The following is a 12,335-nucleotide window of genomic DNA, read 5'->3' on the forward strand; positions in this document are numbered from 1 at the left end:
TGGATCCTCTTAAACACAAGATAATAGGTTTTAAATACCATCAAAAGACCACCCTAGAGCTGTAACCCTATTCAAAAACAGTATCTGTCAGCCTACTGCATAGTTTTGTAATAAAGATTTTACTTATTTTGAATGCTACAAAAGCAGAATTTAAATGGGTTTATATTAATGACACAACACAAAATGCTTAAAACCCCCACATGATAACACACAAAACGCTACACTAAGAGGACTATTAACTACAGCCTACCTGAGCCAAGGGGAAGACAATAAAGCATAATACAAAGCCATTAAAAGTCCACTATGTTTGCTTAACCGAAATGTAACCAAGAATATACTTGCACACTCAAGACCCAAGAGGTCATCTCCGGGTAATCCCTGCAGAAACGGAGAAGCACCTGAAGCTGACACCAAGAAGTAACGTTTTGAAGCAGGATAAGAATAACTATTCCCAGATCACAGATGGATGATGTCAAACGCAGGTCTAAAACATCTTTACTTAAAGCCACTCAAAACCTGAAACACCCCTTCACACAGAGGTTTCTTTTCAGTTATATCTTAAAGGCAGTTTTGGAGAAAATTATATGATCGACCAATGAAAAAAATATGGCAACAAGCAGGAGCAGCAGGAAAAAAAAAAAAGGCTCTTCATCCAAAACTTTCTGACGTTAAAGCGTTCTTTGCCTACTGCCATCATTCAAGCAAGTAAACAGAAAAGAATATATTGCTCAGTTTCTATTCTTGAATAATTTTCCAACAACATCCAAGCACTTCCAGTGCCATGTACGTTCCAAATCTTCTACTTAACATTTTCACTTAGATTGTTGCACTAGAAGCTACTTGTTAGAATGATTAATGTTGAATACATCAGTGAATATAGCTATTCTACTTCAACACTTATCTTCCTAATGCTTTCAGACCGCAGGCACCATCCCACATGTGGTAGTAAATATATAAAAGCAAAACACTTCAAAACAATTTCAGAAGAAGTCTAAGAAAACTGCATTTCAGAAAAAATAATAATTTAAAAATAGATATATTTGGCCACGTAGCAGATCAGCAATTTTACCCACTTACAGAAGAAAGATTCAAGGATGATTACAATTCAACACAACAAAAATTATGCAAAAACTACTCCTTACATCAAGTTATTGAAATGTGCAGTAAGACTATAGGATAAAAAAATTATATTAATAGTTGAGGTTTTTAATTTGCCTTTTTTTTTTTTCTTTAGTATTCCTGAATTTTATGTAGTACAGTTATTTATGAACATCTAAGATCAAGCCATTCTTTACAAAACTTCATATTTTGGCATAAACATTAGGACTCTGAGGCTTCAGATATACCTAGTATCAGACCCTGAAATCCAGACTTCTAATGGACATTAGTCCCAAAATATTTATCATGGCTTTGGACTTTTCTCACAAAAGTGAGAAAAATTACACCCGGAGAAGCGACTGAAATGTTAAAAAAGGAATAGAAATTGAAAGCCTCTAAAGACATTTAAACAATGAAAATAATGAATTCTGAAGTTCATTCTAATTTGGTTGCAGAGCAGAAAATCAAGTTCCACAGTGCAGTGGGTGTAAATGAAAGATAAGAATAATCAATGGATTAAAAAAAAAATAATAAAAATGAAGAGTTATCTAAGTACTATACTCGAAAGAGGAAACTTGAAGGCAGAGGGATACCTGTGGCACACAGGACTACAGAAGAGAAAACCGAAAATCTCAGTCATCTTAAGGGCAGCAAGAACAAAAGAAGTCACAGCAAAACTATTTATAAACTACTAAATGGACATTACAACACTCTCAGAGAGAAAAATATAGATAAAAATACACAGAAAAAAAAATACTGAAAAAGCAGAATGATGTACTTGTCTGTTATGAGGAAAATTAAGTGTTCTCTAGTCAGTAACAGAGGTGGTGGTTATCTAGAGAAAATACTCCTACGCGCACAGAATGCACGCCCCCAACTCAACAGACCTGCGTATCCTACACTCAAGGTCCCAAAACAGGTTTAGATCATACCAAATGTTACAAGAATATAATTACCATACATGCTACCAACGGATGGGAAAGTACTGTGGACAGTAACAATAAGCCCTTTAATCATTAGTCTTAAAAGACAAGATACAAGAATAGATTTGAAGTGAGAAAGAAATGAATAATAGTGTAATTCTATAGGAAAAAACCTTAGGAAGGTTTGGGGTTTTTTTTAAGTGAGACTGCAGTTTAATCAGCAAAGTAAAAACATTATGACACAAATAAGATGCTAACAGTTTTCAAAGGCAATTAGCCTTTCAGGTAAAGTTCTATTTTAACTAGGGAGAAGCACGCATTATTAAATAAAGCTGAAATAGTTCAACAGACATTTCTTCAAAAGCAGTTACCAAAAGAGAACCATTTAGTAAATATGAATGTCTCCATTGGGAATCTGCAAACATAAATACTAGTTGCTAACATATAGAGTTTTCATCCATACTCAAAAAGCAAATCTAAAGTCTCCACTGGTAAAACTCTTGGTAGGTGAGTGATAAACACAGGGCCCTTTAGAGACATGAGATTTTTACATAATAATGTAATAAACATAGTAAGCTTGACTGTTGGAAACAACAGGTAAATCTGATTTGAGTTTAACCACTCATGTAAGGACTCTGTAATCAACACAACACCACCATGAAAGGAGGAAATGTGTCAATTTAAATTCTTCTAGTAAAGTTCAACATGATATTGGTGGGATTTCATTTGAAACGTGAATCATCCCATCAGCTTAGCCCCTCTGAGAGGCCAATTGTTTCCACCAGAGCTGCATCCAAGTGCAGGAGAATGAAATGAGACAGTGGTGGATGGTGGAACCCCGCTGATTGAAGCCAGAGCTGTTTCCACTGCCCTAACATGACGCAAGGAAGCAGGGAGGTGTGTGGTGGCTGAGGGACCTCCATGAAGTAGCAGTTGCCTGGACTTGTGTTACATTCCCCTTCTACCTCCCTCCTTCCCTCAAAATGTCTGGTGTTCCTTTTGAAAAAAAAATCATTCATGCTGAAAAAAATTCACAATCCTCCATGGCTTTCACGCTCAAGAGAGTGTTATCCCAATTGAAAAAGGCTGAAGCAGAACCAGCAGCCCTATCCGAAAGGAAATACAAATGATGACTGGAATATGGTACAAAAGCATTATCTTCTCTACCCTCTTGAACACCACCAATTACAGACAGGAAACATTTTGCTGAAACGTGGATCTCTAGCACAGAATTAATTACATAAAAAAACTACCTTTATTTGTTTTGGATTTAAGAAAAGCTGCGCCTCTACAAGAACAAGTTTACCAGTACACTGGACTACCCGAGTTATTCCCATTTTAGAGGTTAAAATCTACATTTAAGAAGAGGAGTTAACTAGAGTTTATGCTCGCTAGAACAGAATTAAACTGTACATAAATTCAATGCAATTTGCCCATTACTATTTTGAAACACAGTTTCTAAAATTCTGTAATATAATCTGAATACAGTCAAACCAAGCATTAAAAACAAACAATTTAAAGGAAAGTCTTACCTTTGGTGCACGCACATAATCTGTCTGTGCCCGAACAGTATATCACAGAGACAAACATATCTGGTTCCTCAGTGCCCTCTTTTTTAGGTGGCTCCACTTTGGCCAGAATTTCAAAGTTCGAAAGATCTAGTATTTTTACATATCCTCCCTGAGTAGTTATTACCAGGTGCCCAAGAGTAGAGATCTCAGATCTTCTTTCTCTCCCACTGCCATTTTTAGAAGTTAATTGTATTTCCTCTACGGGCTCCTCACAGTCATCCTCTCGATTATCCAATATATCTGGTGGGAGCAAAATCATTGAGGTAATTGTGTCTTGGGGGTCTTTGATACGCTGGATTTTTACTGGTTCCTCCTCTAGAGTAACTATTCTAGTGGCATAATTCATCTTATAAAGCACTAGGTATCCACCACTAACACTTCTCTGTTCAGGCTGAATTATTAAAGGAGTTGGTACATCTGCTGGTGACTCATGCTGGATTACATCAATACTCGTGCCATTCACTACAGCAAGACTTGATTCTAGTTCCCCCTTCCTTCTATTACATAGTGCCGAGTTTAATTTATTTAAATTATTCAAGGCCTCTACTTGATTTATTGCACTCAGAGATTCGACAGGACAAGTCCGCAGTCCTACTAACAGATGAACTCCATCTGCGCAAGGTGTGATTGAATCTACACACAGGTTCTCCTCCTCTGCAAACTTTGGCAGACGCAGGCACTGAACCAAAGTCCCAGGCTTGGGAACCATAGAGCTCCACTTGTCCGAGTCCGGAGAAGTTAGGTTGGCGGCAGCATCTGCAAACTGCTGAATGTAAGTCACGGGGGGATCCTGCAACAGCAACTGTTCCTGACTGTCCAGCTCCATTTCAATGATCTGTGGAACTGTGAAGCCATCATCATGTATACTTTTACTCATAATATTGTTCATCTGTGAAAAGAGTTTTCCTGCTTTTTCATCAGACTCCTTAATGCTATATAGCAGCAATACAGGTAAAGTCCTCCTTACCAGAGGGGAATTCAGTTCTGAATTAGTGCAGGATTCATTGTCAGTTGATCCCTGTTCTGAGACACTCTCACCTCGAGTCCTACTTAAGCCATCCAGTGACCTCTGAGAGTTACTGCTAACAGGAGAGGTAGCAGGTGATTTGTATGTTAATAGACCTCCAGCTAATAAACAAGGAAAGGGAATGTTGTGTTGTTCTAGATGTTTTTCCTTCATCTTTTCACTCTTACAGTTGGCCAAACAGGGATTTGCCCCAAGTTCTTCTAGATCCTTAACCGTGTCTTCCAGAACATTTGCAACAATTTCCCACTGAAGTTTCTCAGGTTGCTGAAGAATGCTGAGAGCTGTTATATCAAGGCTGACTTCCATAGTTTCTTTTTGTGATGTATGCCCTTTAAAACAAAAACGTGTAATATTATACATGTTCAAAAAAATGGAATTATATTGCATATATTATGGACTTATCCTCATAATTAAGCAAGAACTGACTGCTCTACAGTTTCAATATGTTAAAACATTTCACGTGTTCAAGATCTGATAGTCAAAAACAGTAAAAGAGGTCCAGAAACATTCCTTCCACAGAGACTAATGGTTCTCCTAATTTTATCCACAAGAGTAAGTAGAGAGAACAGGACATCAGCCTTTTTATCAAGTCTCCCAGTAAACAGCATTACCTTTCTACCAATTATCCTATTTGGCTAGACTACCACTCTGAAATCCAGCTATCTAATCAACTCAACTCAATTCATGTTCTGCCATATATTATTCCCCTTGTCTCCCAGACAATCCAGTACCACCAAAAATCTGTAATTCTGCAGATTCATTGTCCGATCTTAGTTGAAAAATATGTCACTTTACTCTAAAACGTGACACTTCCCACCATGTAACAGACCACCTGATAGAAAGAACTCCAAACTATTATAAAACAAAGAGCCCGATCAAATTAACAGCACTGCAAGAGTAACAACGATCAGAAGAGTTCAATTAAGTAATGTGGAGATATAAAAGATTAAAAGGACACCATACGAACACAGATTGAGAGGATTTAAGCATAAATGACAGAGCACCATCTTTACTAATACTGTTGTTGAAAAAAATACTTTTTATATCTCAAGTCTATTTCCTTGCGTGTATTAACATGCACATGTTCTTTTTTCTCCCCACTTGCTGATTCTTACTCAAAGTAGTAAACTGGATTATGGAAAATAAACATGTAATCCTCTCTCCCATCAAAATTTCTCATTCAACCTCTAAGAAGAAAACACAAGAACACCATGCACTGCACTGTTCTGCTTCCAGATGAAATCTGTATTTGGGAAGAGAATACTCTATCAAAGTGAATACCCACAAGGAAACAGTCAAGATACAGGAACCCTCTCTGGCAGTCCCCTGAATTTAAAGTGTTTTGTACAGATATGATTTGTTCCTGTTGTATGTAAGTTCTTTCAACTTGGTTTGTGTTTTATTGACCACAAGATAAGCAATGCTTGATGTCAAATAAGACATTTATTAACAAACAAAGTGGGGGGCTTCCTCTTCTTCTGTATGTAATCTCTCCATCACACAATGACTTAAATATTGGCATTGCTTTCATGATCAATCCTTTTCCTTTTTTCTAATACAGTGACTATAATATCATTGGTTTTGACAGGGCTTTTTAAAAAAACTAAAAAGAGCAATTTCCCTTCTGACCTCTAAATTATTGCATAAATTGGATACAACCCACCTGTCACAGATTCCGATCTGGAATGTTCTTCACTGTCTGAATCCTCCAGTAGGTCATCACTGAAAAAAAGTAATGCATTAATGACACCATGTACACTGTAGCTGCAATCTTATTTTTAATTAAAAAGTAAAAAATACATTATAATCTGGCATTTCTTTTAGTCAGCATTGCAAATCCATTGATGAGTTGGTCACAGACACTAACAATATAAAGATCTCCTTCTCCCTATCATCAAACCAATAGATCAGCTTTCTATTTGCCTCATTCTACTATTGTGTTCCCAACAATTCAGACATAAATGGAATGAAAATGAAAGCCAGTTCTCAGGAATCTTTCCAAGAAAAACTAAACCAAACAAATAAAACCTCTAAAAGCTGACGACACCTTCTTCAAAGTTCCTCAAAACAGTCTCTGAAAGGTGGAGCTGCCAGACTGGTCTTCAATTCTACCAAGGCAATTTTGTAGCTAGTAACAGAATGGGCGTATGAACAGTGTGTTGCTTTTAAAAAAATACTACCAGATGAATTATTTTTTCATAAAAGCAGATTCTGCTCAAGATAACTCTTCAAGAGATACAGGCCCTCCAGTAGTTCTAAGAACAGATGAAGATTTTATGCACCTGGCTTTTCCAATATAAGAAACAATTTCTTACTACAGGCTCTTTACACACAGGAAAAACAGTAATGCCTTTGCAGCTTCAGGTAGAACTACTCACAGTACTAAATCAGATCCCCACATTTCAACAAACTGGATGTTTCCTTCATGCCCAAGAAACTGATCTACTTCAGTTCAAACCTCACCAACCTTCGCTTCATGACAAGACAGCAACAACTTAATACTTCTATTCTCATCCAGCTTCCCCTTGAGTAGGAAAGCGATAATAAATTTCATACAGGTTAAGTGAAATGAAAGATAACTTAGTTCTGAGCAGTTGGATTACGATGACTGTCCCATCCTTTAACCAGCTCTTAAAATCGTCTTAATTCTTTAATTCTCAAGGAGTATAGCCCTAAAGCTACAGTAAAAGTCCAGACCCCAGTGGCTGTTAGGCCCCACACTCTGATGTTGCCCACATTTCTACATACCCTCTTCAGAAGAGCAAGCTTCCCATTTGCTCTACACCAATTTGTAATACACAATTACACCAAGCTTAAAATCAAAGATTCACTTTCGTGTGCATTGTAGCAGTACTGCTGCTTTCTGTGATGCTGAAGTTTAAGAAGAAACATTCAGAAAACTAGCAAGACTCCCCAAACAGCTTTTGTCCTGAGTTTTCCAGCTCCAAGAGACTTTACTTTTTTGAGTTTTGGTAACATGAGGAATGAGTTTCCAGTAAGAGACCGTAAGAAGCATAAATATACTGCTTTTTCTCACATGACGCTTTCTAAGCACTGGCTTACCCTCTACCTTATCAAGAGTTTGCCACAGGACTAATTGTTTAGAATTTTTATGCATGTGTTAAATGTACAAAATGAAAGCAATTCCTACCACATCCACATAATTTCTTTTCAGAATGAAGTAACCAGAAATTACAGTGAAGTAATCAGAGAAAAATACGTTCCAGAAGTACACAACTAGCCTTTGCTTTCAAAGCCTTAAACACATAATCCATAACTGAAATGAAAAACTGCTCCAAAACTCATATTCCTTTCTGGTTTTTCTGTGCCTCTGGAACATCAGCACAGGGCAGCAATGAGATTTGGCACCCCTCTGTTAGTGGAGTATAAAAACTGAAACAGCAAAAATAAAATGGAACTGGTTTTAAAGACAGAAATTTAGGTTATTGTTTAAGTGTTGAATTGTGTACAGCTACACAATGATTAAAAAAAATTATCCCCATAAAAAAAATAAATCTTACTAAGCTTAAGTTTCATAAAGCGTGACTTAACTAAATGGCACTGACTAGTTACACAGCAGCATTTCATATTTCTCATTTTGTAGATCAGCATACCTGTCTCCTTCTAATTTTGGTATATCTGAGCAGCTAGATGAATCTTCTAGCCATGCTAGTGTTGGTCTCCTTGAGTCAACCCCTGAGCTCTGTTCTCCTGATAACATAAGTTGCTGCACAATAGCTGGATCATATGCATTGATCTCAAATTTTAAGTGGACCTGAGAAATAACAAAAAACAGAAGAGGTCTTTGATTTAAATTGACATATGCTTCATCCATTATCGATTAATAAAAACTGGCTGTTTATATTGTATACCTTCATAAGTTTGGAAACATCCCATATGCAGATCTTTCCTCGTTTTGTTGCAGCAGCTAGAAAATGAGGGCAACTTCCAGATCCAAAGCAGGCTATTCTGTCAGTGCCATCTGTGCAGGGAAATTGTGCTGGACTTGTTGCCAGTGTGACTGAAAGAGGTACATTCTGAGTGTGCTCACCCTTGACAAATGGGCAGTTTGGGGAATGTCTCTCATGTTCAGACCTTTTCATATTAAAAACAAACACAGCAAATATTGATTTCTTACTGTGAAAAATATACACATCACATACAAACTCAGCCCTTGAAGTGAAGCTGACACTGAACTGTTTGAACTGTATTGCAGTCAACCATACAAGAGAGTTCTCAAGTTACTAACACAGCTTTCCCTGCTGTTTCTCAATAGTAGACTGCATTAAAGCCTTTGATCAAGTACTTACTGGCTATTCATATTCAAATGCAGGAATCTAAACACAGTGCTCTTAATATAATTAGTCCATTAAAAAAAAAAAAAAATGTTCTATAGGCAGTAGCCCATCATGTCCTCATGAAGAAAAGCACAGACTGAATTCTACAGAATGTACAATAGAACTCAAGTGTTATTATAAGTGACCTTAATAAGATGAGGCAACGTCCCGTCTTCGGTTCTACATCCACACTCATAAAAAACAAAACTGAATTTACTCCTGAATGACACACTGACCAAGAAGCATGAAAAAACCTTATAATCCCAATATATACCTAAGGCAGAGACATGGCAAAGAGCAATCGCACTACTACAAAATATACGTAAACTAAGAAGGGAAAGGAGGAGACAAGAACTACGAAGATAATATTAAAAAAGAAAGTTTCCAGCAAGTCAGGAATCTGATGTGTTCAAATAACGATTATAAATTACCAAATATTCAAGACAAAAATATCATTAAGGACCCTTTAAAATATCAACATAAAGTTCTGTATTTCTGTCACTATGCACAATTTTAGTCAATTCAGGAAACCAGTAACGGATTTTGCAACTTCACATAAAGGTAAATATGCACTGCATGGCCATTGCAGTTTAAGAACTCAAAAAAAGATGCGTTCTAGCTACCATCGTACAGAAGATTGAGTTAGATCCATGAAAAGAAATGTTGGCTGTCATCTTTGGCATGGAACAATTTGAAATGAAAGAGCAAATCAGAATTAAGAAATAAAACCAACTACAATGTCTTGGGTTTAGTATTATACAGAAATTTGACATAGTACAGGGAATTATTTTGTTATTTGTCCCATGGAATCATTCTGGAAATCCATTCTTGTCAGTGACACACCCTAAACTTACCAGAAATGCCATCAAGATAATGTTGATCCTTGTCCTCCAAAGATTTCTAACCTATTCAGCACAAAATTAAGTCTACTCTAAACATCATTGAACTTACCAAGGTTCGTCTGTAGGCTCCCAGCATACCAAACACACACTACAGGTAAAGCACATTGCTCTGTCATCTCCTGATGAAGCAGGCTATAAAAATAACAAGAAACACTTGATATTTATATAGCTATGTACTATGAAACACTAAATAGGTCATCAAGTCCTCTTCTTCTTCTAGTGGCATAGCAAAGCACCACATCAAACTTACAAAAGGCCACAAATTACACACTATAAAATGGCAGTATTTCACACTAAAAAAAAAAAAAAAAAAAAAAAAGAAAATATACACCACATTACTACTGAAGAGGTTCAAAACCAACACCTGTGCAAGCCACCGGATAAAAACCACGCAGACACGGAACAGAACTCAGCATCACTTCTAAAACTTTTTTTCTTTGGAAAACATTCACAAGGTCCAAAAAAATTAGAACCTCAGCAGAATAACTGTACATCTGTATGCAACACAGGTTGAACCAGTATTTCTTATTATGCTTCCAATCTGCTGGAATACAAAGCATTCTGTATCACTCCTCTGTAAAGAACAGTTGTTGCTAGCTGAAGTGACAGAGGAAAAAAAATGGAAATTTCCATTCTCTTAAAATTTAGCATTTTCATGATCACATTTTGAGTCACCAAGATATACCTGGGAATATGCAAATGCAATTCTAACATGAATCCCCTGCATTTCTCCTCCTGAACAAGCTTAAGAAATCTTTCAAAAACTTTATCCACTTGTACCTATCAGGCTTTGCAGTTGACATAATGAGGCAGACAATACTGATGTCTACTGATATGCACTGCCTAGCCATCATTATCTAAATCCATACCTTAAATGATTTTTTAATAGTAAAAATCATTTCAAAGAATGAAAAATGTTAATAAGCAGAAGCAGTGGAATAAAATGTTGAATAAAATATTCACTAAGCTTAATAATTTTGTAATGTGGTCTAGAACTGTTGTTTATTACAACACAGTTTTAAGTCCCACTAGGAAAGTCTTAGAGAGCTCACGTCAAGCTTATTGCTTGTTTTGCTTTACTTACAAAAAGGATATTTACTCAACAGTCTGACAAGGAGGAAAAGAGACTACGTAACAACCAATCTCATCTTTATAACTGCTGATTAACTCAGATCAATCTGATACTTAGAAGTGTTTTATATGTTGAAGTTCAGAACGGTATTTTCTGTGATCTGTACAAAAAAGAAACTGAAACTTAAAGAAACAGCTGAATGACAAACTTTTTCTTTATGCTTTTTGCATCACTGAAGGAATACATTTAAAAAAGGGACTTTTTTCCCTGCAGAACTACTAAACCTTTTACCTGGTGATAGAACCCAGCTTGAGCCATAGGATCTGGCTGTGCCCACCTATAACCCACATGAGGCCATGAAGTGAATGTCTCCCGTCTGTTAGCTTCACTATACATCAAAGACCTGGAAAGGTAAAAAAGTCTACATTACCAAAATTGCCACTTAGAGCAAAAAAATTAAACTATTTATGAGGTATTTTCAATGCTTTAGTAAGCATTTAGGAATACCACAGCTACTTATCTATAAGTTATACTTAAAATTATCATTAACAATTACAGAAAAGTTACAAAGTTCTCTCACTTGGGTGCCTAAAGAACATGCTCAGCAGAAGACCAAAAGATGCAACAACCTACAGGCCTTAAAAGGAAGATTAATAAAATAAGCTTCCAGGTAGCCTCGTTTGCCTAACTGCAGAAAAGCATCAGATATTCAAAGCTACTCTGCATTTAGGGGGGATGCAGAATCTAGCCCAGTGGAACTGCTAGAGTTGATTTTTTTAACATGACTACTACTACAGAAATTTGAGTTTATTAGTTGAACAGATAGGAATATGCATATTTAAAACTACTCAAAAGTGATATTTTAGTCTTAACTGAATACATGGTACAAATCCTCCAACATTCACCACTCATTGCATACTATAAACTTAAAAATTATAAACTACTAAGCCACAAAATATGAACTCCTCTGCAACTCATTATCTACAAAGAAAAGCTCCTCTCTTTTCCACATGCACTCAGTGCACATCCCTCATCTGAAATTGTACGTAAGAAACAACTATCAGCTTTTGTTTTTCCTTGAGAGAAGTTTTGTTCTCCAGTATCATCCAAGGAATGGGTGCTGCTAGACGGAAAAGTGCCTCACTACTTCTTTCTGCCCCTCACTTTCAGCACACATTTGCTGTCTTACAAGAGAATGAATGCATTAAACATCTCCTACCAAGGAAGTAAACTATTCTTGCAACACCTACATAAGGGCTGTCTTAATTGACATTATACCATCTTAAGAGACAGATCTCTGAGAGCTCAAATCAAAAATACAGTTATGGCAAGGTACATGTAGACCCGGAGGCTTGGGGAGGGGAAATAAGAGATGCAATTAATTTTGTTAAATTTGGCCTGTAAG

General features: G+C 36.6%; 1 protein-coding gene across 6 annotated transcripts in view; it reads right to left on the reverse strand.

The window, feature by feature from the left end:
• The window catches only part of BIRC6 (baculoviral IAP repeat containing 6), a 183,139-nt gene that overhangs the window by 150,402 nt on the left and 20,402 nt on the right, over positions 1-12,335 (reverse strand). For all 6 annotated transcript variants that reach the window (XM_056357629.1, XM_056357633.1, XM_056357630.1 and 3 more), the window contains exons 5-10: positions 11,222-11,333; positions 9,908-9,990; positions 8,492-8,714; positions 8,234-8,394; positions 6,283-6,341; positions 3,554-4,948 (exon numbers count right to left, since the gene is read on the reverse strand). In XM_056357629.1, the coding sequence (XP_056213604.1) occupies positions 3,554-4,948; positions 6,283-6,341; positions 8,234-8,394; positions 8,492-8,714; positions 9,908-9,990; positions 11,222-11,333 (2,033 nt within the window). The remainder of the gene's footprint in view (positions 1-3,553; positions 4,949-6,282; positions 6,342-8,233; positions 8,395-8,491; positions 8,715-9,907; positions 9,991-11,221; positions 11,334-12,335) is intronic.

Source organism: Falco biarmicus, chromosome 12 (genome assembly GCF_023638135.1).
Source record: "Falco biarmicus isolate bFalBia1 chromosome 12, bFalBia1.pri, whole genome shotgun sequence".
Taxonomy (NCBI): domain Eukaryota; kingdom Metazoa; phylum Chordata; class Aves; order Falconiformes; family Falconidae; genus Falco; species Falco biarmicus.